General features: G+C 35.3%; 4 protein-coding genes across 5 annotated transcripts; 1 reads left to right on the top strand and 3 right to left on the bottom strand.

The window, feature by feature from the left end:
• Window positions 1–25: 25 nt before the first annotated feature.
• Window positions 26–12,912, bottom strand: LOC116306399 (epidermal growth factor receptor kinase substrate 8). Its single transcript, XM_031716449.2, has 29 exons — window positions 12,537–12,912; window positions 11,337–11,376; window positions 10,941–10,982; window positions 10,805–10,838; window positions 10,203–10,264; window positions 10,015–10,089; window positions 9,852–9,941; window positions 9,394–9,543; window positions 9,109–9,156; window positions 8,928–9,014; window positions 8,441–8,626; window positions 8,224–8,332; window positions 8,068–8,156; window positions 7,889–7,983; window positions 7,545–7,673; window positions 7,146–7,314; window positions 6,810–7,004; window positions 6,366–6,501; window positions 5,437–5,507; window positions 5,156–5,366; window positions 4,868–4,984; window positions 4,707–4,790; window positions 4,429–4,513; window positions 4,135–4,270; window positions 3,879–3,905; window positions 3,443–3,796; window positions 3,285–3,356; window positions 2,409–2,525; window positions 26–1,261 (listed from the first exon to the last, which is right to left on the bottom strand). The coding sequence occupies exons 3-29, from the start codon at window positions 10,956–10,958 to the stop codon at window positions 944–946; spliced, it is 3,264 nt and encodes a 1,087-aa protein (XP_031572309.2). The 5' UTR covers window positions 10,959–10,982; window positions 11,337–11,376; window positions 12,537–12,912; the 3' UTR covers window positions 26–943.
• Window positions 12,913–13,149: 237 nt separating this feature from the next.
• Window positions 13,150–16,471, top strand: LOC116306402 (beta-1,4-glucuronyltransferase 1). The gene is made up of 7 exons (XM_031716453.2): window positions 13,150–13,407; window positions 13,525–13,735; window positions 13,966–14,216; window positions 14,331–14,487; window positions 14,918–15,083; window positions 15,289–15,406; window positions 16,138–16,471. Exons 1-7 carry the CDS (start codon window positions 13,270–13,272, stop codon window positions 16,345–16,347), a joined length of 1,251 nt encoding a protein of 416 aa, XP_031572313.2. The 5' UTR covers window positions 13,150–13,269; the 3' UTR covers window positions 16,348–16,471.
• On the bottom strand, window positions 15,678–20,529 carry LOC116306401 (uncharacterized). 2 transcript variants are annotated; one of them, XM_031716451.2, is made up of 14 exons: window positions 20,115–20,529; window positions 19,916–20,004; window positions 19,764–19,829; window positions 19,635–19,686; window positions 19,538–19,566; window positions 19,295–19,418; window positions 18,817–18,847; window positions 18,676–18,705; window positions 18,450–18,519; window positions 18,299–18,368; window positions 17,781–17,829; window positions 17,612–17,685; window positions 17,085–17,275; window positions 15,678–16,990 (listed from the first exon to the last, which is right to left on the bottom strand). In XM_031716451.2, the coding sequence occupies exons 2-14, from the start codon at window positions 19,982–19,984 to the stop codon at window positions 16,529–16,531; spliced, it is 1,317 nt and encodes a 438-aa protein (XP_031572311.1). In that variant the 5' UTR covers window positions 19,985–20,004; window positions 20,115–20,529; the 3' UTR covers window positions 15,678–16,528. The 2 variants fall into 2 exon arrangements, with proteins under 2 accessions (XP_031572311.1, XP_031572312.1); XM_031716452.2 differs by lacking the exons at window positions 19,635–19,686; window positions 20,115–20,529 and having other exon boundaries at window positions 19,916–19,929.
• Window positions 20,530–20,686: 157 nt separating this feature from the next.
• Window positions 20,687–23,574, bottom strand: LOC116306404 (BET1 homolog). The gene is made up of 4 exons (XM_031716454.1): window positions 23,451–23,574; window positions 23,254–23,363; window positions 22,301–22,357; window positions 20,687–21,074 (listed from the first exon to the last, which is right to left on the bottom strand). The coding sequence occupies exons 1-4, from the start codon at window positions 23,464–23,466 to the stop codon at window positions 20,919–20,921; spliced, it is 339 nt and encodes a 112-aa protein (XP_031572314.1). The 5' UTR covers window positions 23,467–23,574; the 3' UTR covers window positions 20,687–20,918.
• Window positions 23,575–23,578: the final 4 nt, after the last annotated feature.

The raw sequence follows: 23,578 nt of genomic DNA, 5'->3' as shown, positions 1-23,578 counted from the left end.
GACTGAAATATTGATAATAAAATGCTATGAACAGAACTGATCGTTTTTATTCGTAAATTTGGTATTAAATTATATTGTTGATTATATATACTTTTCTTCCTCGAGCTCTACCAACAATCCCCTCTGGCCTTTGAACAGCAACACGATCCCTTTTGAACAGCAACACGATCGACCATTACAAACAAGTTTACATTTAATTATGCTCTATCATTCTATTAACTTATAATTTCATACATTTTATCTACAATTGAATCTATGCCAATAATAAGGCCATTTATCTCTCAGCAACAACTAATTGTTGGCTTAATAATTTTATGGATTGAATGCCATTATTTGTACTATATTATCATCAAGTCGTACAGTATATAACCATGAATCTACTAATGACGACCCAATATTTGTAAGCAACACTTATTGCAAAATCGTAATATTGCGATAAGTGAAATCGATCAAAGAACACTAACTTATATATAGTATACCATGTAGTATACCATGTAGTATGCCATGTAGTATGCCATGTAGTATGCCATGTAGTATACCATGTAGTATGCCATGTAGTATGCCATGTAGTATGCCATGTAGTATACCATGTAGTATACCATGTAGTATACCATGTAGTATACCATGTAGTATGCCATGTAGTATGCCATGTAGTATACCATGTAGTATACCATGTAGTATGCCATGTAGTATGCCATGTAGTATACCATGTAGTATACCATGTAGTATGCCATGTAGTATATAATGTTCAGTTTGTGTTATAATCAAGACGATACAAATAGCTATTAGCACAAATCATATGCTTTACTATAAACTACTGCTTTGCCGTGCTTCATTACGATGAAGTCGTGTCCCTAAAGTTTTTCCAAACTAGAAAAATATGAAAATTATTTCAACAAAGTTCATTTGTCTACCACCCTTTGTTACGAATATGGGTGGTTGGTTACTGGTGTATTATGGGATTGAAGGGTACCATTTGAGGTATGGTGCCTTGAGGTAGTCCGTGCGTATAACCCATCATGGGTTGCATTCCTTGTGCCATGGGTGCTACTGACATGTAAGCAGGTTGAGAAGGCATTCCACTGACAGGTATCATCTGAACCTGTGGCGTCATCATAGGGATTTGCCGCTGGGGCATCATCATATTGCTCATACCAGTCATACCAGTCATATAGCTATTCTGCTGCAGAATGCGTGACTGATTGGCTTGCATTTCCGCTTGTTGAGCCTTGATTTGCTTCTCAAGTTCTTTCTGCCTTTCCTATGCCAGCATCAAGTAAAGAAAAGAATGTCAAAAAAACGGGTGCTAACTAATCCTGTAATGTTTTGCCTCTTGCTTTGCTTGTCTATCATATCCACTAGGAGGTAGTATCCTACCAGCCTCTTGCTTATCTATCATATCCACTAAGAGGCAGTATCCTACCAGCCTCTTGCTTGTCTATCATATCCACTAGGAGGCAGTATCCTACCAGCCTCTTGCTTGTCTATCATATCCACTAGGAGGCAGTATCCTACCAGCCTCTTGCTTGTCTATCATATCCACTAGGAGTCAGTATCCTACCAGCCTCTTGCTTGTCTATCATATCCACTAGGAGGCAGTATCCTACCAGCCTCTTGCTTGTCTATCATATCCACTAAGAGGCAGTATTCTACCAGCCTCTTGCTTGTCTATCATATCCACTAGGAGGCAGTATCCTACCAGCCTCTTGCTTGTCTATCATATCCACTAGGAGGCAGTATCCTACCAGCCCCTTGCTTGTCTATCATATCCACTAGGAGTCAGTATCCTACCAGCCTCTTGCTTGTCTATCATATCCACTAGGAGGCAGTATCCTACCAGCCCCTTGCTTGTCTATCATATCCACTAGGAGGCAGTATTCTACCAGCCTCTTGCTTGTCTACCATATCCACTAGGAGGCAGTATCCTACCAGCCTCTTGCTTGTCTACCATATCCACTAGGAGGCAGTATTCTACCAGCCCCTTGCTTGTCTATCATATCCACTAGGAGGCAGTATTCTACCAGCCTCTTGCTTGTCTATCATATCCACTAGGAGGCAGTATCCTACCAGCCTCGTGCTTGTCTATCATATCCACTAGGAGGCAGTATTCTACCAGCCCCTTGCTTGTCTATCATATCCACTAGGAGGCAGTATTCTACCAGCCTCGTGCTTGTCTATCATATCCACTAGGAGGCAGTATTCTACCAGCCTCGTGCTTGTCTATCATATCCACTAGGAGGCAGTATCCTACCAGCCTCCTAATAGCCTTGCTCATTTGTGTCATAAAGTAACCTTTCTTCAAAATGTACTGCTCAGTACTTCATGGTTTTTCGTAATTGTTTTACTGAATTGAACTGAAGTGTCTGTGTAACAAAGAAGTAATGAAAAGTTTTGCATTAATTTCTTACCTCTAATTCTGCCTGACGTTGTCTCATTTGATGTTCTTCATACTCTCTTTTATGTTCTTCAAGCTCTTTTTTTTGGATGTTAAGTCGTTCCAAGAGAGCAAACTGCTTCTCATGCTCCTGAAACATCAACATAATTTATTAATAATCAAACTCACAATAAAAAAATAATTTTGAAGAATATGAGGATGATAATGTTGATGACACAGAGCTCTGTGGTGCTGATGAATGATGGTGATGATGACATGATGCCCTGTGATGATGATGATGATGTTGATGACATGATGCCTGGGTGGTGATGGTGAATGATAATGATGACATGATGCCCAGGGGTGGTGATGAATAATGGTGATGGCGATAACATGATGTCCTATGGTGATAAGGAATGTGATGATAACATGATGTCCTATGGTGATAAGGAATGTGATGATGACATGATGTCCTGTAGTGATGATGATATCATGATACACTGTGGTGATGAATGATGGTGATAATGATATCATGATGCACTGTGGTGATGAATGATGGTGATGATTATGACGATGATGATAACATGATGCCCTGGGGTGGTGACGAATAATGGTGATGAAGATAACATGATGCCTCGTAATGATAAAGATGACATGATGCACTGTGATGATGGATGATGACATGTTCTGTAGTGATGATGACAACATGATGCCCTATGGTGATAAGGAATGTGATGATGACATGTCTTTTAGTGATGATGATATCATGATGCACTGTGGTGATGAATGATGGTGATAATGATGACATGATGCCCTAAGGTGATGAATGATAATGCTGATGATGAATGATGCACTGTGATGAATGATGATGAAGATGATGACATGATGCACTGTGACAAGGATAAATTACCATGAGTAGTTCTTGTTGTTTTTTCTGTTCTTTCAAGATTGCATCAATTTGTTCAGGAGTCATTGCTATATCCTGTGCAATATTAAAACAAAAATAAATATATTTAGCAATAAATAAGCCATTACTACATAACATGCTAGTAAATTACTTGTTTTTACCTTGTCATTGTAGTCTGCAGGTGGTGGAGGAATAAACTGTTCACTGCCAAATGATAAACCTCTAGACTTTCTCCTAGTGGGTGGGGGAATTTTGTTACTGTCAGAACGAGGTCTTTCTGGCTTTACTTTTGCTTCTATGACCATATTTTGTGGATGGGGTCTTTCTTGTGGAATGGCTACCATCACAGGTTTCTTGCCAGAATATGAATTTCGTTTTACCCCTTCGGTTTCTATATTGACACCTTCTAATTCCGCAGCTCGTGCTTCTGCTACAATGTTTCTGAGTTTACCTTCCTCTGTGGGGTCTTTTGGTGTGGTTACATCTACCATTTCTTTACGACGTTGCATAATGAACTAAACAAACGCAAAAAGCTTATTGTTATAGTTAGGTTTACAACAATGTCTGACAATAAGGAATACAGGGTCGCTACCTCACCTGAAGTTCGTTTCCTTTTGACGTTGTCTAAAAAAAAAAAAAAAAGCAAAATAACAAATGGTAAATTTAAAAAGTCATTCCTCAAAAAGTGAGAAGTGTATAGCCCCCTAGCCTCCTACATCCCTACTACTAAGGTGCAGAATCCTTCTTCATCAACCCATTGGGTTGTATTCCTGCACTCTACAAAAAAGACTTTTCGATGTGGAAATAAAAACCTTTTGAACTTCTAAAAGTGTAAAGATTGCATCAGACTCACCTTCCACTGTGAGCACAGGACAGCAAACTGACTATAGACACGAGCACCTTCTGCTCCTCCACATGTTCTCTTTAACTCATCTTTACTCATCTTTTCCAGATCCTTAGCGGACTTCCAAGCTAATGCCTGGACACAACTGAAGAAACACAAACATGTACACACATGAAATGAGTTAGATTTACATAAAAACAAAATCCAATTTGCACTAGTTCCACCCTGAGTAACACATACTAGTAAGATAGTATTGCCTTGGAAACAGTGTTCTCAGAAACAGTAGATCGATGTATTACTTACGCTTGACTAAAGTTTTTGCTCTTCAGCCAATCTCGTACTTCATGTGTCCCAGAATCAGGATTAAGCACAACAGGCTCTATTTGTTCTGGAAAAAAAAAAACCAAGACTATTTTACCAACATTACCAATTATTGCTGTCACAGACAGTGAAACAAGTTTATAAAAAAAATTTTACTTCTCAATGATAATAATAGTACGGCATGCTTTAATAAAACATTGTCAATCACATTTTAATTGTCTAAAATGATAAACTGTGAAAGAAAGGTTATGGAACTTTACCTGTTTTATGAACTACATGGGGTGTAAGAGCACCATGAGTCATCCTGCGCTTTAACTCATCCGTTAACATGTCTGCTGAACTCACTAGATAAAAAAGACAAGACAATGAAGCGCAGTAGTCACTGATAACACAAAACATGATGAATATTATCAAATCTTACTTCTTTTCTCTTTTTCTTCTTCCTTCTTCTTTTGTATAGCTTCTTTGTTTACCTTTTTCAGATTACCTCCATTGAGGATGGCTTTTTGGAAATCGCTAGGTGGCTGCTCACTATTTTCTGATGGCAGAAGTATTGATATTGAGTATAATATATTAGTAAAAATATCATAAGATAATTTATGGCCTCAGTTAATAATAACATATTATATTCTAATCTAGTTCTTCATTATTTCAAACTAAATCAAATCAAAATCCTGAAGGGAGTCCCAGTGTTTACAAATAATTTTACCTGTTCTGTTGACAGTCACTTTGGTTGCTGTCACAGTAGCAGTTGAGGGGGGAGGGGTTGGTGGAGGAGGGCTCATAGGAGGGGGTGGGGGAGGTTTTGGTCCAATATCCTCTTCGTTCTTGTTGACGCTGACATGTCTGAGTTCCACAAATGGTACTTTTCTGTTCTCTAGGTTGACTGAACTAGTCTCTGTTGTCTCAGCTTTCTTAATCTATAATAATAATATAAATGTGTTAATTATCAGTAGATTCTGCTACTACTATTAACTTGTTTGTACTTACCTGTATGTCTGTAACAGACATGCTTGGTATTGGTGGAGGGGCAGTAGAAGGAGGACTTGGCAGATACGATGCTACAACAATAAATAAACAGTCACCGTCATACATTGCTTAAGATACAAAGTTTTAATTTGTAAATGTATGGAGCAAAGTTTAGTTTTGAGTGTATACAGGGGCGGCGGAAGCTGAAAAATTTGGGGGGGGCACTCCAATATTTCACGGTACCTTGAAATGACCCCCCCTCCCTGTTTTGCTTGATTACAAACGTGTATGTGTGATATTTCAATCAGTAACATTTTGCGCGCATTAAACCACTTGCAATTCTGCTGAGAGACACAAAAATGATGCAAGTCGTCACTAGATATATCGTATATTTTTTAGATACAGAAAATTATGCAATATCAAAATAATAAATAATGGTAATCATAACCAAATCTCATGCGTTTTTTTTTGTGTGTGAGGCATTATATTCTGGGGGGGCCAGGCCCCCCAAAAAAATCTAGTGGGGGGGCCAGTGCCCCCCCGGCCCCCCCGCTTCTGCCGCCCCTGGTATAATGTCACAGACTCCAATAAAAATTTGCAAAAATATAATACTTCCCATCCTAATATCAGAAAAAAATCTAACCAGTGATTATTAGACCTGTAAGGGTTATTCCAATAAAGATTCATCTGAATTTAAATTCAGATGATTTTCATGCTAGTCCCCCTTTGAAACTGTACATACTGTAGGATGTTGTTTGTTGCTAGGATGTTGGCAGGATATCTGTAGTTTAGCTGTGTCCTGTACTAATTTGGCAGACAGATTCTTTACTATTACCTAGAGTGCCTTAAGTACATGTATGTAGGTGCTCAGGCTTCACTAAAACCTATAAAGTGCCTGTGTTATGCATGATATGAGGATATTGTACCCCTGATAGATATGACTGACTTACCTTGAGTAGTCACTGAAGAAGTGGCAGTGTTTCCCTGGTTTTCAACCCCTTTTGATTCTATTATTGTATTAGGAATGAAACCAATCTCCCCATCTGAATTCCTCACACACCACCATTTCCGACTGTCATCCAGTATCTACAATAATTTAAAAACAATAATTTAATAAAAAATAGCAAAAATCCAGAAAGCTTCCAAAAAGTTATATGTACAATATGAGCACCGTGTTATATCAGAGCCAGAGGTTAGCGACTGTAAATCATATAACAATTCAATGTTTGGGTACATCATTAAATTTTGTATTAAAATTTAAAAGATTCAGTTGGGTTTTGCAGAGAAAATCCAAGATATATGAAACTGATATTGCTAAGGTTTTCTATTGTTTCCTGCATAAATCATTAATGAGTTGAATAAGATTTTTAAAGTGTATACACTTTGATACGCACAGCTACTTCATCTCCCTGTTTGACTGACAGCTCTTTAGAGTTCCTAGCAGTGAAATCATACTGGATGTAACTTCTCCTAAAGATAGCTTTGCTTGGAGCTGCACTGTAATGATTGCTGTCTTGTTTACTTGCAAGTCGTCTAAATTTGGCAGCAGCTGTCAACACTGTTGGACTTGTTGGTTCTGAATCATCTGTCTGTAGAAAGAAATCATTAATAAAATCACTGTTGTGCAATAAGTAAATGAATAAATAAAACAAACAAACATGAGTAATGAAATCTTGATTAATTAATAAAGTTATTTCTGACAAAACAAAGAAATGAAATTGTTTCCATACCCTCTTCTGTTGGTCATTCATCTGAGCAACAGCAGCAGCATTAGCAGCTACAGCGGCAGAGATATTAGCTGGTATATCTTTACTACCAACATATTCAGGAGGCACCCAGCCATCCTTAAACACTGGTGCATAAGGAGGGATAAACTGATCTTTGAAGTGCTTTGAGTGCCTATAATCATAACAACAAAATATTTAAGATGTTCACAGCTTTCTTAGTTTGACTGTAAGCCAGTGAAAAAATACAATAAACAGCTATAACTAAATTACTACAGTCACTGTCTTCATTGCTACATGCTGATCGAGGCCAATAGTTGAGAAGGGAAAATCTGGCAATAGACGATACTTTCAATCAAATAAATTGTCAGAGTGGTTAGTGTTACTTAAATAGTTTATATTTACTTAGTCTCTGTCCAGTTTGGGCCAAGAGCAGACCATAACTCCATTTCTTTAGATGATAAACAGTTTTGTAGTAGTTCAACAGCTTGTGTAGACAGTAAGGGGGATACAACAGATCTGGCTTTTTCAGGACTAGAAGAAAGGAAATAAATATATCTTGGTAAATATCTCTAGTTCTCAAAAATATAGCAAGGTGTTGGTGGACATGATCTTCAGACCTAGTAATCATGTTGTGATTACCCCATGCTGTGATACAAGTAAGACTTTAACTAACATACAAAGGCACCATGCTGGCTAGTCACTTAACAGCTATTACTGGTTAGCGTCAGATGTTATGGTTTACTTACCCATTGGTACATCTGACAAGAAGAGACAAAGGAACAAACAAATAATGAATCAATTCTGCTGCATTGGGATTGTGAATATGAGGTCGAAGTCTTCCCTAAAATACACAAGTCATAATACATTCAGTTTTTATTTTCTTGTAAAACAAACAAACTTTAATTTTATAAGTAGAATCTCTTACCAGGAGGTTGAATGCATACTTGAATTTCTGAAATGCATCTATAAAGTCACTCTCAGGGGGAGGTCTGGCTTCCATGGCAAGAAGATTATCTAGCATTCAAAACAAGGTTTAGGTTTCCAGGTACTGCTATAAGCTAAATAAGACAAAAATACCCACCTGGTTTTATCTTGCCTTTCTTTTTCTGTAGCTTTTTCCAGGCTTCAGCAGATTTCTTTGTCCTCCACACTAGATTTTCAATGTCATCAATGCAGTGATTGAGGATTTGCTAAAACCACATATTGTAAACTAAATTATATATTTGAATAAAGACCTTAGCAAGGAATTGATAGTATTATTGTTGAGTATAATAAAGTCAGAACTGAGTGATACTGACCACGTCCCTGTTGGTCCTTGCTTCAAGCACATCTAATGGCACAGATTCTTCAACGCCATCACCCTCTCCCTGGCTGAATTTGGGTGTTTTTCCTGGTCTGCTTAGATTTTCATTGGATTGTGCTGAGAATGCAGCAATAGTCTGTGCAACAAGTGACCTCTCATATAGATCCATGCGCTCTTTATCCTATGAATAAAAACAAATATTCTACAGTCTTATCTGAGATAATTATTACTACAATAATAATCTACAACATCTTAAAAGCATTTTATTTTACCAAGCTTTTTGACATGTCATCCATCATCAGAGCTGGGAAGTACAAAAACATTGTGCAAGATAGCTAAATTGTACATGCACAAGTCATTATTGCCCTGATGATGAGACACCTCCTAAAGTGTGACAAAAGGTCTACTAGTCAATTTGATTATTACCTATCACTACAATAATTGCAAAATTTAAAAACTTCTTATTTGAATGATTTTTTTACCAGAGAAGGTGGTTGAGGTGCGGCATATGATGGTGGAGGTGGTAGTGATGGACCATTTTTATTGGCCTGGAGTCTGCTAGGCATAGCCTACATGAAAATAATAAGTTAACTTTAGTAAAAACTGAATTTCTTACTGTCAAAATCCAAGGCAAGTAAATAAAACACTAGAATCACGACTCACTTGTTTGCTGCTTGCTGCTTTCATGATTTCTGTTGCAACAACTGCAGCCTACAGAGAATAGAAAGAAGCAATCATGACATTTAATTATAGAATATCAGAACCATTCGGCATTACATGCATAGCAAGATATCATGATGTTGATTAAGGTAGTGTGGGGAAAAATTAACAGAAGATAATAATAAGGAATTGGATTTTTCTTTTTTCTATTTGTGATTTACACTATATTATCTTGTATGGGGACATCAACTGAGAAAGTTATGAATACAATCATATATCGGTACATACAGGCACTCTGTCAGACTGGAAGAGATGTGTAGCAGCATACTTGTTTTCTGTCTGTTGTGTTGTAAACAGCAATACACTGTTTAAATCTAAATCATCACTAAGATGTTCAACGACGTTTATACTTGAGAGTGGATAAACCTCTATTACATCCTATGCAATGAAAAACAAAATATCATGACTGTTATTAAGCTAACACATATCAAAGATATCAATTAACAATGATTATAGCTTAATAGACAATGGTAATTGACCCATTCTCTAGGGAATGGTAGATCTAGCATTTGCAGATAAACCAGGGATTATAATTAAACAGTTTGCTTTATTCTTTTTTTAGGAAAAAACAGTGGTTTTATAATTATATTTACTGTTTGGACACACTAACCAAGACCACTTAAATTCACCATTATCACCACCACTATCACCACCACCACCACCACCACCACCTCCATCATCATTACCTGCGTTTCTCCATCTAACAACACAACATCATTGTCTGTCAGTCTCATCTCCATCTCTTTAGTCCACAAGTTTCCTTTGGCTAACAATTCCTATAACGATAATATAATTTCTATTAGAATTTCTTTAAAACCATTTGTTCATGAAATTCATCATCTACTTTACCTTAGTCTCAGAAAGTCGTTCTTTGGCTGATTTCTGAGCATCTTGGCTTGTTCTGATGGTGGAAGAGGCTAAGTGCTGGAAATTTTGAGATAGGTATTAATTATATTATTAAATAAAATGCTCATTTGAGTAAATTTGATAATCTATATTATGAAAAATAAGGTTATACTAATAAATTGTTGTCACACCTCAAGCAGAAAATTAGTCCTTGCTTTATATTGGCTTGCTGATTTAGCCATGTTTGACGCACCTGTGAAAGTAAAGAGCAAACAAAGGAAGGAGAATAATATTTGAAGGTGGCTAAATGTAATGCCTGTATAGTAAATGGAACATCTTGGGACAATATTAGTCTGATTGATTGTGCAGTCCTTATTATGTAGGCAATGGAACATCTTGGGACAATATTAGTCTGATTGATTGTGTAGTCCTTATTATGTAGGCAATGGAACATCTTGGGACAATATTAGTCTGATTGATTGTGTAGTCCTTATTATGTAGGCAATGGAACATCTTGGGACAATATTAGTCTGATTGATTGTGTAGTCCTTATTATGTAGGCAATGGAACATCTTGGGACAATATTAGTCTGATTGATTGTGTAGTCCTTATTATGTAGGCAATGGAACATCTTGGGACAATATTAGTCTGATTGATTGTGTAGTCCTTATTATGTAGGCAATGGAACATCTTGGGACAATATTAGTCTGATTGATTGTGTAGTCCTTATTATGTAGGATGGACATTTATAGACTGGAAAATATACTTGTAAATACAAGGAACTCTCACTCACCTTTCTTGGAAATCTGAGAAGAACCATTTATAATCTTAAAAAAACAAAAAGGTTTTAATACACACTACAGAAATAGTGTTGTTTGTTACATGTATTTTAAAATCAAATTATTACTTTTAATTACAAATGTACATACCCTGCTATTGCTCTTCATTGTCAAATTATGAGATGAAGCAAGCTTTAAGAACAAACCAATTAGCATGTTATTCATCTATTAGGTGATATACGTATATTATGACGTTCAATTAATATAGAAACATAAATATAGAAATAGAAGAATGCTGGACAGCTAGATTAATAAACTATTTTTATAGTATTAAAAATATCATGAAAAAACTTAAAGTTCTATAGAAAAGAAAAAGGGATGGTAAAGTACAAATACTAAATGTGTGCAATAGTTATCACCATTTAGTAGTAAATAGTACTAATTAAACAAAAGAAAACAATAGAATTAGCATAAGATAAGACTATATTTTAGTGATATTTATGTTGCACACATTTAGTGTTTGTACTCTACTTTCTAATTGCCTACCTATAAGGGCTGGATCATAATGCAAAAAACAATTTCCAACCTGAAAAATATTCCAAGAGCATCAGATCAGTTATTCAAGAAACTGTGGCAAACTATAGATTAAAAAATGTGAATATACAGTTGTATGTGAAGACTTGAGGTGATTAATGGGCATTAAAAAATATATATTGTACATTATATATGAGCAACTCACTTACAAGAAGTCATAAATGGAATGACTATATTATTCAAACTTGTTATCGATAGTTGTTTGGAAGCAGAGAGACATTCTAGTTCATTCTTTAGCCATCTGTAAATGACGTAGGTCAAGTGAACAATAAAATGATTGACAATATTGACAATACAACAATGGTTATGGTATTTAATTACGTATACACGAGGGAACATTTGAGTGCACTGTTCATAGTAACCTTAAATTCAATATAAAAAAATAATAATGAAAATCTGAAAAATGCTCCCCACTTGTGATGACGTTCACTCTATCATGCATTGTAATTATTTCGAGAACATAACAATTATTTTAAATCACCTTCCCGCTTGAGAAGCGCTGTAAACTGTTTGCAGTATTTTACAAACAAAATTTACTGATATGAATGATTCAATGCTACTCGATATTTAACCTGTAGAATCGACTAAATAAAAATAACAACGAATGGTTCGTAACTGCCACTTAAATTTTAACAGTAAGCTTAATTTCATAGCATAAGGTAAAATAAAACACCAACTCTGAGGGAAGAATAAGCCTCTAATCTAATTCCCGTCGTTCTAAATTCCTTGAAATCATACGGAACATGAGATTACACGATAGTATATACACCTACTAACTACTGGAATATTATTCATAATCAATATCGTTCCCCTATATTAGTAATTCTAATGGTTAGGTATCTAACTAACACTAAGTTGAGATGACAATAATAATCTGTACTTTATATTTAGAGCACAAGATGGCGAACAGCATAAAACTCTTGGTTCCGTTTCGCACATCGATACGAAGGACCGTCGTTAAGAATAAAATGGCGTTTGAAAGTCTATAAAATCACCCAAAAGATGTAAAGCATTATCAATACGTATAAAATTGAATGACATAAGAACAGTAGCTCATGTCTCCTTGTATTTTAATTATAATTTGCTCTTATATTTCGTGTTTAGTAATCTTTGAACAATTTTACGTGCTGCTTTACTCGACGTTTTACTCACCTTTCTTGTTTTCGCGCTCAGCTATTTCTTCCACGCTCAATTCCCAGAAATCTATGCTAGCTAAATGCTTTCGAATTCCAGGAAACTGGAGAAAGTTCTCGTGTTACTGTTGTATTTATTTCCGGAGAATATAAAATCCTAAGAATGAAGAGCTTTCACAGGTACCACAACGATAGCACAACACAAATTTGCACAGTTCTGCAGGACACTTTCAAAACTTTGAATACGGAATACTCAACTGCAAGTGTTATGAAAAATGCCAGTTATTACGAAGGCAAGTCTGTTTTGAACGGAATAATGGATAATCTATATAATACGTTCATTTCAGAGGAAGAAAAGATAGCTGGCAACAATGTCGTAAAGCGATAAGCGGCAGGTATTAAATATCAATACAACTGGTCCGTCACGTGACTATTAGCATGTTAACACCAACACTTTTCCTCCTCTCCCCACCCCTTTAAAAATATTAATAACGACGCTTATTTATAAATTTTAAAATGAAAAATTCTAATTCTTCTTTGGATACGAGATAAAGAGTAAAGTAAATTATTCTGTATGACATGCCCTTTACTGATAAACATAATGTATACTCAATATATTAGGATGGGAGCCCTGTGGTCATGGAGCGAAGTAGGTATAGGTACTAGTTATATTACAGACATGGTTGTCATTTGATGGCTCCTTAAAATATCATTTATAATGGCTTCATTCACCTATTAAGGTTTTTGATACAATGAACATGAACTTCAGCACAGGCAAGCTCGTTGTATTACTTGCTGTTTTAGGCATCGGAGTGGGATTTGTTAATTTCTTTTTAGTATCACGTTTCAATAGACAACAACAGAGTGCTTTGGAAAGAAATACCTCAGGGGTAAGCTTCATAGTAAATTTTATTTGCCTGTCTAAAGGTATTTTGTAAAATGCAATTTATTTCTCATATGGGGCACTCATCTGCAAGGACTGAAATAATGTTCCCTTTCTTTTCCAGAGAATTCTATCACTTTTTTCAAACAAAAACATGGACTTCAGTAAATTAGACATCGACCCTTTGGGTGAATACAGGGTTCAGCCAAATTTTATGAAAGCCACTGGTTCAACGAGAAAACGTCATGATGTTTCCATGGTTACTCATTGTACTATCAATAATCTTCATTACCTGCTGAACTTAGTTCATCATTGGAAAGGGTCAATATCTATTGGTATGTGTAGCTTGAAGTGATACTATTGTTTAGAGTAGATTTTATTGAGGAAGTAAAAATGTGCATGCATGCCATATGCAGTTATGAAGAATGCAGGGTTTAGCAAAATGAGAGAATGCATAGAGAGTCCAGAATTTGTGACGGACCATTATGGTAATACCGTAGGTTTATACATGTATATATTAGTCTACTATATATTCACCACTGATATATTCAATTGACTTTTTCAGCTGTGATTGTGCCAGGGTTAGATATCATTGTTGCTTACAAGTCTATCATTGGCCTTCATATTTGCAGCAGTAAGATTAGGGAAAGGGTATCTTTTCATGTTGTATACCCTTTATCACACCCTGCGTTAATGAATGATTTGATGTATTATGCTAAACAAGCAAGGAAAGTGACACCTCGCTCTTGTGAAGAGTTCTTGGTTGGTATGCAGACCACTGGGGTTATTCAAAACAAGAATTATGCAAATATTCAGGTAAATGTGAAAACAGAAAACTACTAATTTGTGCTGCTGCTGTGGCAGGAAAACATATTCTGAATTCATCTCAATGGTATATTGATCTTGCATGATATGTTACTGTAATTGCAGATCCCCTACCCTAACAACCTACTGAGGAATATTGCAAGGAGTAATGCTGATAAAGACTACATATTTATGGTTGATATTGATATGATGTGCAATGGAAATCTTTATCATGATTTCCTGAAATTTGCAGAAGATAATAATTTATTTGGGAATAGTCAAGGTATGGATGCAGATCACCTTACTTTAATTACCTCTATTTATATATCATTCTGTGCAAGGGAAAGAGAGTGATTTTTTGCATGATTTTTTAATGAAATCTATGTATTTGACAGATTGTATATTTGATATGAACAACTCAGTGTGGAGCACATCTCTCACTGCTTTCGCATAATCCAAACATAGAGACAATGGTTGCAATGGTTCAATGCTCAACTTAATTCCACATTACAAGCTGAGCCTTTTTGATGTTTTGTCTTTTGCCACATTTTCCTGGGTAGACTGACCAGTTTTCCTCCATGAAAATCGGCAAGTGAGCTGAGTGTTGTGTATTGTAAATATTGCTCTCAGTGGAAGTCTATGTAGGAGTGAACACTGGAGGATCCCTCATGGGGAGTGATTGTTGTTGCTTTAATAAAAAGCTTCTTTTCTAGATATGAGAGTATTTGTTGTACCAGCATTTGAAAGTCAAGAAAGTGTTTCAGTTGACTTAACTAAGAATGGATTAATACAACTGTGGGATTCAGGAAAAATTCAGCCATTCTACTTTAAGGCTTGCTGGAAATGTCAGCGTCCAACTAACTATGAAGATTGGAAAAGGTATATATTCAGAAAAGTATACAGTGATTAGAAAAACGTGTCTTTATATACTGGTTACAATACTGCAGTTACTTAATTCTAAGACCCATAGAAATTTGATGTTATAATAACCCAAACACTTTGATGGATTGGAAGGACCAATTTTATTACCTTGTAATTGTTTCATAATAAGGGATGTCTAATAGCATCTTTATTTCCATATCAGGCACAAAAGTAAATCAACAGGTCTGGATATATCTCACAAGGTTGAATGGGAAGATCCATGGGAGCCTTTTTATATTGGCCCATACCATGTACCAATGTATGATGACAGATTCAAAAAGGTAAAATTACTCAAACACAAGAGTAAGACACACCTGCATTACAGCTGTAATCAAGACTTACAAGTGGGATAGTTACTTTTGCTAGGCCCCCAGGCCCGGGGGGGGGGGGGGGGGGAGGGGTACTACCACCCCAACTTGGGTAGGGGTGTGCCGCCAGGACCTCAAAACCCTGACCCTATCCCAGACCTAATATTTTGATTTTACATACCCTACCCCAGACTGAAACTAAGAATTGTACACCCTATCCCAGACTAAAAGACGTAAAATACAGTTTTACAATCGATTGCAATCAATATTTATTAACATTTTTATTGTTTTTGGTTGGCAGAAAGCGTAGCCTATTCGCCAGACAAAAACGACCAAATCGTTAACCCTATCGCAGACTAAAATGATACCCTATCCCAGACAAAATGTCAAAAAATGATACCCTACCCCAGACCCAAAAGCCGAAAAACCATACCCTATAGGGGGGCACATACCCGTATAGCAAATATAGGGGAGTACCCCCCCCCCCCTGGGCCCCCAGGGAACAATTATACATTCAGTTGGCATTGAAAAAATGTGGGCTAACCAAACTACATTTGCATTAGGATAAGCCAAGTCAGGTTTTCAACTCTTCTGGTGCAATACACAGTCAAGGAACAAACCCATCACAAAATAGTGTTAAAATACCATTATGTTCTTTAGAAGAGTTTACCTACTTAAATCCTTTTTGTCTATCTGTTCAACAGTATGGATTTAATAGAATAAGCCAAGTATGTGAGACTCACATTGCAGGATATGACTTTGCAGTACTGGATAATGCCTTTCTGGTACACCATGGTTTTAAAAACAAGTTTCATAAAAAAAAGGATGAAGAAAATGACATAAACAGAAAATTATTTAGAAAATTTAAACAAGAACTAAAAAAAAAGTATCCAGATTCAAAAAGACGATGCTAATGATTATTTTTTGATAAGGTTTATAAAATATACAGTCTATTTGATAGTACCTATGACATTCCTATGTTTCAATAAAAAGAATTTAATTTCAAGCATTAATTTCAGTCCAGGAAATAAAACTTTTAACAGCAATAGCACTGTGTTGGATATATTCATTTTATTTTTCTTAAATAGCTTTGAACTAAAACATTTTCCTCCTATAAAATCTTGGAGGTGTTGGTGTTTTTAATGATGGCTTTTTGAGGGGTGACACTTCAGGAAAATATTTTTCAAATAGTTCTCTGTCTTCATCTTTTTGATGAGGAAAAAATGTTGAATTTTCAGTTTGTTTCTTTATGGTGTTATAAAACATTGAACTTGAAGTAGTGTTTTTCATCAGTGATGTATTCAGGGGTGGTACCAAGCACTCCAATTCTTTATCATTTTGTTCAGTAAAATATTTAGTGTTCTGATTTGTAGTTTTCTGTATTGTATGATCCAGAAAGTCTAGAATATCAAAAGTTGAGGCTAACTTGCTATAAGTTCTGTCTTGACTTTGTTTTTCTCCTCTGCTAGAATCAAACGGTTCTACATTTTTGCATGAAAGATTTTCTCTTCTATCACATGTTTGATTTATCATCTGGTTGGTAGTGACATTTATTTGCTGAAACAGAAAAGACTAAAATTGTCAAATGGTCAAAGAGGTCTGTGCTAATTCAGGAGCAGCCTGTAGTAACTATTTTTAGTGTTCTCATTACCTTGAACAATTCAACATTACATGATGGGTTCTCCAAGGGCTTCTTTGGTTTGTACTGTTTGTAGTCTTCATCCTGTTTCATGTCCCTTGGATTAACGTTTTCATTCATCTTGGGCTCCTCAGTCAATGATGTGTTGTTTGGAAAATGAGGTGAAAGACGTTTTGTAGAATCAGGTTTCATTGCTGGTTCTCCTGTATAGTTTATAAAAACAACATTTTTCAAATTATTATTGTCAGTAAGACTTATTTACTCAGATTATTATGGAACATCCAATTTTTTACCAACTTTTCTTAAGAACAGAATTATTTCTGCTTTACATGCATTAAATGCACATGCTCTTAGCATTCATTGAGTAACAATCAAATTGAAGTATATGATTTACATGTGAACTGATTAAATCAACATACATTATATTTTATTATATAAACTTTAGTTATACTCAATTTCAGAGTAGCCAATGTAAAAGCAAATATCTTTGACAATGAAACCATCCCAACGGCTGCAATCAATCAGTTTAAATTACATACCAGTTTTTCTTTTGTGAAGTCTTTTGTGTAATGCTGAATGAATTCCTTGTTTTTCAATCATTTGATTGGCTGAGCTGTAAAATAGGTGACACAAAAAAAGTCATATGTTTTCATAATTCATACTCACTACTATGTTGGACTCTAAAAATGACAAATGAAAAATACTTACCATTGTTTGAAAACTTTTACAATTTGTTCTTTAACCTCTGAAAAATAATCTGCAAATACCAAAAAAGGGATGAAATTTGAATAATTAAAAATGCAAAAGCTGCAGTCAGGATTCATAATAATTTGAACTTATAGATTAATCGTCTTTTTCATTCGTTTCATATTAATATAAAGAAACCCTGGCAGTGACCACCCTCAGTTCCTCCACTTGAAACTAACCATCTCTCATGCTTGTAAATTGCACAAAAAGCAATCTGTCATTCACTTCTCAATGTAAAAAGGCCTTTGATTATATCATATAGAAAAGGCGCTATATAAATTCATAAATCATTATCATTAATATCATGATTAAAACTATGATTATGCTACCACCCGAGTAGCATGAATCACTCTAACTTCATAAAGTGTGAAAAAGTGAGAAAATGTTGTCTTAACAAACATGCTTGCATCTGTAAAGAATTTTCCTAGTATCAGTAATAGCTTCCTGCAGTTTTCATTTTTCCAAGGGTATCTACTTACTTCTACCATTAAAAGTATTGGCAGGATGTAGGCTGTCAATTAAATTTTCTGAAATTTCTTGCAAAGGCGTCTAAAGAAGTAAAACAAGTTTTTAAAGAGTCTGCAAAATCATTATCATTATGTATCATGTTATATATAGATTTATAAATACCTTGAATGCCAGTCCTTTACTTCTTCTTCCTGAGCAACTTTGATAAAGATCTCCTGCTGAGCCACATAAACTAACAATAAAACACCAGGATTATGTCAAAGCAAAAAAGGAAAAAATGTAAGTAAAAATGCATTTCCTAGTTTCCAGTGCATCCCATAACTGGGTCCATGACCTATGCCAGTTGTGTTAATGATAGCTCACAATACATTGAATGCTAGCTAATCACCTTGGTGTAACACACTCATGTGGAGAATTTCTGAAAAGTAACAGATAATAATTTTAAGAAATATACTTGGGGAAACTTGAGGAAAGAGTGTTAACAATATTTTTACTTATAAAATAATACATTGAAAATATAACTGCTTACCTTTCTGTTGGCAAGCAGGTATCAAGTACATCTGAAAATCAAAAAAATATATGTATGTATCTATCAACAGCACCTTATGACTAGGAAACAATAGACGTTGTACTAATTAGTGCAAAATTAGTTTAGTACAGTCAACTGTCCCCTTGCAGACACCTTGCTATCGAAGACAGAAGCCAAGTCTCCAGTGAAAAATACTAACAAACAAATAACTGTTAAACTCCTTTGCTTTTAGGAACACCAAGTGTCAGTCCCAAGGGTGTAAGCTGTAACGAGAGATGAGTGTACTGTTTAAACATATTCACATTTTCATAATTTCATCAAATGGCAAATGTCTATAGAAGTACCATTGCAGGGCTTAAACACTTAAGCATATCAGTTATTCTTTCCTGCCCCATCCCAGTCAATACGTCTCTATAATCCCTGTATTTCCTACTATTATACTACGAGATATTTAGATCTGTTGACATTATCATTTTACTTGATGGCAAGTTTTTGTAATTTTGAGACTCTGCTGATGTTCCAAGATTGTTAATCCTGAAAGAGGACACATCTAAAACTTTTGAAAGGTCTTTCTTCATCTGCTGGTCAATGTCTTGATAGTTCTAAAGAACCAAAAACAACTATATTGTAATCGAAATGTTATTCCAATTATGTGAATTTGCAGAAAACGAAACTTAGAGGAAAGGCATTTTGAGAAGGTAGCTTGTGATTATTCACTGACCTTTTTTATGACTTTCCTTTCATTGAGTTCTGTAAAAGAAATGAAAGGGGTTCGTTATTACTTTGCAACTCTGATTGAATGATACATTGTGTCTTACCTCTCAAAATGGTATCCGACTTTTTGGCTTTATTGTAAATTCCTACGTTTCTCTAATAAGATAGTTACATAATAACCTTAATTTGATAATAGGATAAACACGGCCGCCACCGTTTCCTAAACAACTTACAGTTATTCTGTGTTTGGTGATGATAGAATCAGTCTGTTCTTTTGGTGTTAGGATTTCTTTCCTTGCCTGAAAAGATAGTTCGAGGGAGGTACTCGGTATATTTCATAATTTTTAAGTCTCTACTCTACTCTACTTTACAAGGACGTTTGTACCTCGTGATATCTCCGTTTTCTGGTTTTCTTTAGCTTTTCTGTCTTGTTGCTCGATGCGGTTTTGTCCATGCCTCAACAGTTTCATTTGACTAAAAAAGTAACCTCTCTAGTTAAAAAATGTTATCCAAAAAGAATTGAAATTTCGTTTTTCCCACCGTTACGAATTAGGTCTTTATTTTGCGAAAGGAAAACGGCTTACCTGTAACAAGTAATCTTAACTTATTTTGAGGAACCTCAAAGACGCTCAGGTAAATCCAACTCAGTCTTTTCGACACATCGATACTATTTAACCACAAAGCTTTTGGTCGTTCATGCATTATTCAAGGTAAAACCCTTAAATATGTTGGAAAGGCAAAACAAAGCCGACTGTCATGGCCGCCAAGACTGAGGGAAGGACGAACGCACCTCGTGCACGCGCGTCTCCGGCGTCGAGGTTTTGGCGCGAAATCCACCATCAGAACATCAGGCCACAGGGAACCCAGAGGGAAAATTTAGATTCTGCAAAGTGCTAGCTATGTTGTGTGTTGTGCTATGTTCATTTAATTCATCCTTTCCTTCTTCACAACTCCACTGCATCAGCTCTCCATTGCAATGCAGTGTTTTTGGCAAATATTAAAACTTTTAAACACAAGATGGGGTAGCCTCTTCCATCCGGGTTAAGGGTTGTCATGCCACTCAGCACTAACACCAGAGGCAAAGGAGACTAAGGATGGGGCCACTGACAAAATTATGATAATTTGTGATCACCTTTATTTATGATTCTCATTCACATCAATATCAATTAAAAATTTAATTCGATCAGCATATTTACAAGTGTGAAAGGAGATGGATTATTAGCATAAAGAGAGTAGTAGATACTTTGATAAGCGAAGAAGAACTATTATCAATTCAATTATTGAACATTTAGTTCATAGAAGGAAAAGAAGGCAGTATGCTATCCATTGTCCATCAGCATTTCATATTAATTTTTTATATTATTATTCATGGTTATTTCTATGGTCTTCTATCTCCTCCTAACGATTAACCAAGCAACAAAAAATACAAAAAGGCAGAAGACCATCATATAACACATGATTTTATGGTGTCCTTTTTTAGTTAGAGCTTGTAATCTTGCCATTGTTGCTGAAAGTAATGAGCCACTGGAATCAAAATCACTATCCTGTAATGCAAAACAGTTATTTAGCTTGCATTTCGATCAAAATATATATTAATAATGGTTATTTTATTTCACATAATTTGAAGTGGATACTGAATCCACAGAATCATTCATTGTACAATACTTTAAGAGTGATCCAGGAAACCTCGAAAGGGGTGTCCAAACACTGAGAGGGAGTGTCCAATCGTTCAGAAGTATTTAACAGCGTATTAAGTATAAGATCCTTCTTTTTGTCTTTAAGGCAGTGAATGGTATTGTGCCAACTTATCTTAGTGATTTAGTGTGTCCTTACGTTCCATCTCGCACATTGCGTTCATCTGCCAAGGGATTGCTCAGGGTACCCAAGTTTAAGCTTAAGACCTATGGCGCTAGGGCATTCTCCATTTGTGGGCCTGTGTTATGGAATACTCTTCCCCAAGATATTAGATTATGTTCAAGTTTGGATAGCTTTAAGAAAAAGCTAAAAACATTTTCATATAAAGAGGCTTATGGTTAGTTTTTAAGATTAGTTATTCATTTTATATATATTTATAATTACTAGATTATTATATTTTTATAGAATGTAGTCATTAAGATAGTTTAGTAGTTGGATTTTTGATTATTTGATATTTCAGTAATTATTTATATTTGTTATATTGTTTGTAAAGCGCTTTGAACATAGGTAAAAGCGCTATAGAAATAAAGTTATTATTAATATTATTATTATTATTAAGTGGTGTGCAAAGGGGTGTTAAAAGGGGTTAAAAAATATACTTCATAAAAAATTTACTTCAAATCTGTGACAAAACTAAATTCTATGATAATATAATCAATAGCCCTTTTGCAACAAACAGTCACGTGCTGATATATGACTTCGATAATGAATCAATTCAGCTCAAGGTCCCTTTGGGAAGGCTCTGCTGGATGGCAAACAAACTTTAAAATGCTTCGTATCTTGAAGTTGAAAGTATTTCAAAAGGGGAAAAAAGTATTTTTGAAAAGGTTTTGGATAGGACATTAGTAATCCAGCAAAAAATCTTTAAATAAACGAAGTCCAAATTTTTTTGCCATCCAGTAACAATCATGTGTCAATCTATTGCAAAAGGCCTATTGAACCTTAGATATGACAAGGGGTCTAGGACCACCCCACCCTCCTCCTCCCCTTGATCTGCCCTTGTTCTTATAGATACTATGGATTTAAGTTTAGAAGTTTGCAATGTTTATAATCAATCTTGTTTCCGTGCTCTTACCATTTCAGTCAATAACTTATTTTGGGTCCTTACTTCATGTCCAATATCTATTGAGAGCTACATAAAGAGAAGATAAATAAATAGTGCATTGGTAACTCAAATGACAATGCAGATAATAAAATATAAACAATCTTACTTTTTCTCCAATCACAATGGTATGTAAATGATGCATGGTTGAAGTGGATATCATATGACTGTAAACAGCCCTTATCAAAGTTGATCCTGGGGCCCAGTGGTAATCCTAAATGAGTGAACTCGAAGTAAGGCTATTAGGTTGAGCTTGCATCAAATTTCAATAGAAAAAATACTCCATTAATGTCATTTGTGATAAGGGCTATTTATCTATTGATGGTTTTCATGGTGGCCATGTTGGAGGAACTTAACAAAAGAATTATCAATTTTTGTTATATCCTCCAACATGGCCGCCATGTCTTTTGTTATTTAATTCTCTTGCGAATGGTTGAAAACCATCAATTGTCAAGGCAAATGGTACCATCATGCAACAAAATTAAACCCATGTCTCATGATTGTCATGCCAAGAATTTTTCTATCAATCCAAACTGCAGCATTTTGCGAATTTTAATATGAGAACTCTGTTTTTATAGACATCAAAAATCTCATGCTTCAGTGAAAATGATGGAGTAACTATAGAATACTCTGGGGGGAAATAAAAAAAGTCAAAAATGGATTCTCTGTTTCTCACCCTTTCTTAATACAAATCAATAGAACAAATCACTTTACAAGGAAGGGGGTATGCATTGTGCTAGCCACCGGTTACACTGAGGATGTTTTGGTTGTCGTACTTATGCCATTTGGTACAACTATAGAATTTCTAAGTTGTACGAAAATGAAATAAGTATATCTCGAAGTTTTCCTTTCCAATAAAAAATGATTATGAATCATACCTTGAAAAAGCATTGTACTGAATTCATTAGCTATTATAACAATCTTACCGATTTCAAGGTCTGTACTTTATTAGACAAGTTGTATTCTAGTCTTTCGTTTTCTTCTTCTAACATCTGATCACTTCGTTGTGGATAAGAAGACATGTTGTTCCCAAAATCTGAAGCGGCCACAACACGATTATTTTTAACACTTTACTTCCAAAGTACAATCAAGTAAAAAAAATTATTATGAAGGCCCTACTTACTTTGTGCACGTCTCATTTCTTTACATAGGAAAATGTTAAAAATAAAACAGCCAGATTCTGACAAACTTCCGAGTTGTCTTTGTAAACGTGTTATTTTATATTACAAGCTTGTTAGACAGTCCGCTGGA

This window comes from Actinia tenebrosa, unplaced genomic scaffold, assembly GCF_029948245.1.
Source record: "Actinia tenebrosa isolate PJP-AT-01 unplaced genomic scaffold, QUT_ActTen_1.0 PGA_scaffold0__85_contigs__length_37466705, whole genome shotgun sequence".
NCBI lineage: Eukaryota > Metazoa > Cnidaria > Anthozoa > Actiniaria > Actiniidae > Actinia > Actinia tenebrosa.
Note: the sequence above shows the minus strand (reverse complement) of the source record. Positions and strands in the feature narration are given on the sequence as shown.

Excerpts from the sequence above, each read along its gene's own strand:
- LOC116306399 (XM_031716449.2), bottom strand. Across the intron at positions 10,090-10,202 it reads GGACTAATTTTCTGCTTGAG|CACTTAGCCTCTTCCACCAT; the intron begins GTGTGACAACAA and ends CAAAATTTCCAG. Across the intron at positions 8,333-8,440 it reads CAAGGACCAACAGGGACGTG|CAAATCCTCAATCACTGCAT; the intron begins GTCAGTATCACT and ends ATGTGGTTTTAG.
- LOC116306402 (XM_031716453.2), top strand. The coding sequence starts at position 13,270 with ATGAACATGAACTTCAGCACAGGCAAGCTCGTTGTATTACTTGCTGTT. Across the intron at positions 15,084-15,288 it reads AACTATGAAGATTGGAAAAG|GCACAAAAGTAAATCAACAG; the intron begins GTATATATTCAG and ends TTTCCATATCAG. Across the intron at positions 15,407-16,137 it reads ATGATGACAGATTCAAAAAG|TATGGATTTAATAGAATAAG; the intron begins GTAAAATTACTC and ends TCTGTTCAACAG.
- LOC116306401 (XM_031716451.2), bottom strand. The coding sequence starts at position 19,984 with ATGGACAAAACCGCATCGAGCAACAAGACAGAAAAGCTAAAGAAAACC. Across the intron at positions 19,419-19,537 it reads AAAGGAAAGTCATAAAAAAG|AACTATCAAGACATTGACCA; the intron begins GTCAGTGAATAA and ends TTGGTTCTTTAG. Across the intron at positions 18,369-18,449 it reads GTAAAGGACTGGCATTCAAG|ACGCCTTTGCAAGAAATTTC; the intron begins GTATTTATAAAT and ends TTACTTCTTTAG.
- LOC116306404 (XM_031716454.1), bottom strand. Across the intron at positions 22,358-23,253 it reads AAGTACAGACCTTGAAATCG|CTCTCAATAGATATTGGACA; the intron begins GTAAGATTGTTA and ends CTCTTTATGTAG. Across the intron at positions 21,075-22,300 it reads ATAAGTTATTGACTGAAATG|GATAGTGATTTTGATTCCAG; the intron begins GTAAGAGCACGG and ends TTTGCATTACAG.